The sequence below is a fragment of the Babylonia areolata genome, chromosome 2 (assembly GCF_041734735.1).
Source record: "Babylonia areolata isolate BAREFJ2019XMU chromosome 2, ASM4173473v1, whole genome shotgun sequence".
NCBI classification, from domain to species: domain Eukaryota; kingdom Metazoa; phylum Mollusca; class Gastropoda; order Neogastropoda; family Buccinidae; genus Babylonia; species Babylonia areolata.
Genome location: NC_134877.1, coordinates 22,981,140 through 22,986,139, shown reverse-complemented (window position 1 = coordinate 22,986,139; position 5,000 = coordinate 22,981,140). Strand labels below are relative to the sequence as shown.

At 36.1% G+C, this 5,000-nt stretch overlaps 1 protein-coding gene across 1 annotated transcript in view; it reads left to right on the top strand.

Moving 5' to 3' along the window:
- LOC143277071 (uncharacterized) overlaps positions 1 to 2,091 on the top strand; it is a 14,740-nt gene extending 12,649 nt beyond the window's left edge. Inside the window, exons 2-4 of the mRNA XM_076581811.1 lie at positions 385 to 468; positions 1,365 to 1,381; positions 1,983 to 2,091. Of these exons, the coding sequence (XP_076437926.1) occupies positions 385 to 468; positions 1,365 to 1,381; positions 1,983 to 2,091 (210 nt within the window). The remainder of the gene's footprint in view (positions 1 to 384; positions 469 to 1,364; positions 1,382 to 1,982) is intronic.
- The last annotated feature ends 2,909 nt before the right edge of the window (positions 2,092 to 5,000 follow it).

The following is a 5,000-nucleotide window of genomic DNA, read 5'->3' as shown; positions in this document are numbered from 1 at the left end:
CACACACACACACACACACACACACACACACACACACACACACACACACACACACACTCGCGAACGTACGCACGCACGCGCTCATATATACACTTATATAACCGCACGCACAAACTCACAAGGAAATACACACACACACACACACACACACACACACACACACACACACACACACACACACACACACACACACACTAAATAAATAAACAACAACCTCCTCAAAACCGATGCAGCTAACTACATTGGCAACCAAAACATAAACAAGAAATCCCTAAATGAGTAACATACTAGTAGATCGTTAAATGTACATCATCAACGTTTGAAAGAAAGAAAGAAGGAAAGAAGAGACAGAAAATTGCTGTCGAGTTAGCAAAAACAGGATAGAAAGAAAGAAAGAAAGAAAGAAGGAAAGAAAGAAAGAAAGAAGGAAAGAAAGAAGAAAGAAGGAAAGAGAGGAAGAAAGAAGGAAAGAAACAAAGAAAGAAGCAACAACAAATTGCTGTGGAGTTAGCAAAAAAACAGGACAGTAAGAAAGAAAGAAAGAAAGAAAGAAAGAAAGAAAAAAGAAATAAAAACAGAAAGAAAGAAGGAAAGAAAGAAAGACAGAAGGAAGGAAAGAAAGAAAGAAGAAAGAAAGAAGTAACAACAAATTGCTGTCGAGTTAGCAAAAATAGGACAGAGAGAAAGAAAGAAAAAAAGGAAAGAAAGAAAGAAAGAAAGAAGAAAGAAGGGTAGATTAAAGAAAGAAAGAAAGAAAAGAAAGAAAGAAAGAAAAAAGAAAGAAAGAAAGAAGGAAAGAAAGAAAAGGAGGAAAGAAGAAAGAAAGAAGGAAAGAAAGAAAGAAGGAAGAAAGAAAGAAGGAAGGAAGGAAAGAAAGAAAAGGAGGAAAGAAGAAAGAAAGAAGGAAAGAAAGAAAGAAGGAAGAAAGAAAGAAAGAAGGAAGGAAAGAAAGAAAAGGAGGAAAGAAAGAAAGAAAGAAGGAAAGAAAGAAAGAAAGAAAGAAGCAACCGGAAATTGCTGTCGAGTTAGCAAAACACGGGACAGAAAGAATGAAGAAAGAAGGAAGGAAAGAAAGAAGGTAGAAAAGAAGGAAAGAAAGAAATAAGAAGGAAAGAAAGAAAGAAAGAAAGAAGGAAAGAAAGAAGGAAAGAAAGAAGAAAGAAAAAAAGAAAGAAAGAAGAAAGAAAGAAAGAAAGAAGGAAAGAAAGAAAGAAAGAAAGAAAGAAGAAAGAAAGAAAGAAAGAAGAAAAAAAAGGAAGAAAAAAACTAGAAAAGAAAAAGAAGGAAACGAAGCAGCAGGAAAGAAAAGATGGAATGAAAAACAAACAAACAAACAACAACAACAACAACAAAACACACGAAAATTTGAGAAAAGAGAAAAGTTAAGAAAGACGAATAAAGAAAGAAAGGAGGAAGGAATGAAAGAAAGAAAGAAGGTAGAAGGAAGGAGGGAATGAAATAAGGGCTTGTGGAAAAAGGAAAGGAAGAATGAAAAAAGGGAAGACAGCGGGGGGAGGGGGGGGGGCGAGGGGGGGGGGAAGTAAAAAAAAAATTTAAAAAAAGGAGGAAGGAAGGAAAAAAGTGATAGCAAAGAAAGAAGGAAGGAAGGAAAGAAAGAAATAAAGCAGGAGAGACGAGAAAAAAGGCGTATGGAAAAAGGAAAGGATGAATGAAAACGAGGATGACAGGAGGGAAAAAAAGGAAGTAAAAAAAAAGAAGAAAAAAAAAAAGATTGAAGGAAGGAAAGAAGGAATTGCAAAGAAGGAAGGATGGAAGGAAGGAAATAAAGCAGAAAAAGTTGGAAAAAAGGGCGTATGGAAAAAGGAAAGGAAGAATGAAAACGAGGAAGACGGGAGGGAAAAAAGGAAGTTTTTTTTGTTTTTTAAAGAGAGAGAGAGAGAAAAAAAAAGATGGTAGGAAGGAAAGAAGTAATAGCAAACTGCAGCACAGTTAGCAGAAGGAACAGAAAAGAACGAAAGAAGAAAGATAAAAAGAAGGAAAGAAAGAGAAGAAACAAACAAAAAAGAAACAGGGAAGAAAAGAGGGAGGGAAAGAAATGATGAAAGAAAGAAAGAAAGAATGAATGAATGAAATTAGACGTAGAAAGGATGCAAAAATGAAAGAAAGGAAAAAAAAGAGAGAAAGAAGAAATGAAGAAAGAAAGAAAGAAATGTGAGGAATAAAATAGAGACGGAGAAAGAATACAGATATAAAACTGAAAGAAAGGAAAAAAGGAGAAATAAAAGATAAATAAATAGAAGAAAAAAGAAAGAAAGAAAGAATATAAAAAAGAGAAAAAAAACAGCATTAAATGGCAGCCAAGCTTGCAGGCGTAAAAAAAAAAAAAAAAAAAAAAAAAAAAAAATATATATATATATATATATATATATATATATATATATATATATATATATATAAAGAATATAGGAAAAACAAAATGGAAGATATAGAAATGATGAAAATAAATGATAAACGATTAAAATAAATAAATAGTAAAAAAAAAGAAAAAGAAAAAGAAAAAAAAGTAATAATAATAATAATAATAATAATAATAATAGTAATAACAGGAAGTGCACGGTTACAAAGAGACTGACAGTCTGATAGAACAGGCCTGTTGCTTACTATCAGAGCCAAAAACGAGTGAAAATTAAGAGAAAATGATAATAATAACTTACAAAAAAACAAAAACGAAAAACATACACAGATGCGCACACACAGACACAGACGCATTCAGTCGCACACACACACACACACACACACACACACACACACACACACACACACACACACACACACACACACACACACACACATCAGAATACGTGGTTGTTGTTGTTTTCTGTTGTTATTGTTTTTGTGTGTTTTTGTATAATTTATTCATTTGTATCGTAACAGAGCTACAAGATATTTGACATGGAAGGTAAAACTATTTTTTTGCGAAAACGCTCAAGAGTCTCTCTGTTTTGGAGAGAGAGAGAGAGAGCGGGTGAGGGGGGGGGTGCAAGAGAGAGAGAGAGAAAGACAGACAAAGAGACAGAGAGACAGAGATAGACAGAGACAGAGAGTAATAGGAATAAACACGACTACAGAAGAAGGTCGACATTTTTAACAAGGCCACAAGTGAGGAAGTGTCTGGGTTTGTTCCAATATACCTATTATTTACCTGTGTGCTAGCTGAATCGGTAGCGTAAGCAGCACTGACTTGAAGTTGTGTACCTTGTGAATTCATTCGTGATGTGGTCTTTGTATGAGATGCCTAAGATACAAAGACCACATCACGAATGAAGAAGTCAAGAGACGCATCCGCAATGAAATCGGGCCCTATACTGACCTTCAAACACTCGCCAGACAACGAAAACTGAAGTGGTTTGGTCATGTCACACGCTCCTCTGGTCTTGCTAAAACAATCTTACAAGGCACAGTGAGGGGAGGAAGAAGAAGAGGCAGACAAAGGAAGAGATGGGAGGACAACATTCGAGAGTGGACAGGCATGGAGCTGAGAGACACCCTGAGAGCGGCCGAGAGACGCGAGGACTGGAGAAAGGTGGTTGACAAAGCTTCGAAGGCGCCCCAAAGGATTCGGAATCTGAGGGATCGGTGACGGTGACGGTGACCTTGTGAATGGAGACAGTTACCACTCTTTACTATTTGTTGATTTTTCGTATTTCTTTTGAACTTGTTTTTCTTTTTTCTTTTTAATGAAAAGTAAGACACAAACATTGGAGGATTAAACTCTAATTCCATTTTCCTACATAACAACCCAGAAAGGTCACCTGGCTACACCAATGACATTGCTTCAAAAGCGGAAAAGTATTTAGGGGGAAGGAAGGTCAATCTTGTCTCGGGTTTCTGTTGCCAAATTGCAAATTTATTTTCTTTTTATAGTTTATGTTGTTAATGTTGTTGTTGTTGTTGTTTTTATTTTTGATGCAGATTATATGAAAAACGGGGGTTATATTTCATTGCTTAATTGCCTTATTTTCTTATATATATATATATATATATATATATATATATATATATATATATATATATATATATATATATATATATATTACATTCACGTTATGACTGGAATGACTAATCTGGGTTTTTTGTTTGTTTGTGTGTGTGTGTGTGTGTGTGTGTGTGTGTGTGTGTGTTGTTGTTGTTGTTGTTTTTTTCGTTTAGTTGACTGTTCGTTTGTACAGGGTCAAATTCAAGCAGAAAATTGTATTTCAATTCCAGTGCTCAAAGAAAATATTTAAAAAAATTCTGAGTGAGACACTTCCTTCGTTTAATTAATCAAGTCTCAACCAGTGTGTGTGTGTGTGTGTGTGTGTGTGTGTGTGTGTGTGTGTGTGTGTGTGTGTGAAAACACTGCATGGAAAGGTCAAGCTGACTTATGAATGGTGAGATATTCATTCAAATAACATACAAGCAGCCGTGGCCAAGTGGTTAGCATCGCTCGTGTACTGATAACTGGAGAAGACATTGGGTTTTGAACTCCATCTGTGGCGTGATCATTGTGGGAGTTATTATTTTTTGTTTTATTTTATTTTGTTTGTTTGTTGTTGTTGTTGTTGTTGTGGATTTTTTTGTTTTTTTGTTTGTTTTTGTTTTTTTGTTGTTGTTTTTTGATGTCCTTGGCCAGTCTCTGTAATCATTCCCTATCCCTGACGGGCGCAATAGCCGAGTGGTTAAAGCGTTGGACTGTCAATCTGAGGGTCCCGGGTTCGAATCACGGTGACGGCGCCTGGTGGGTAAATGGTGGAGATTTTTACGATCCCCCACGTCAACATATGTGCAGACCTGCTAGTGCCTGAACCCCCTTCGTGTGTATATGCAAGCAGAAGATCAAATACGCACGTTAAAGATCCTGTAATCCATGTCAGCGTTCGGTGGGTTATGGAAACAAGAACATACCCAGCATGCACACCCCCGAAAACGGAGTATGGCTGCCTACATGGCGGGGTAAAAACGGTCATACACGTAAAAGCCCACTCGTGTGTATACGAGTG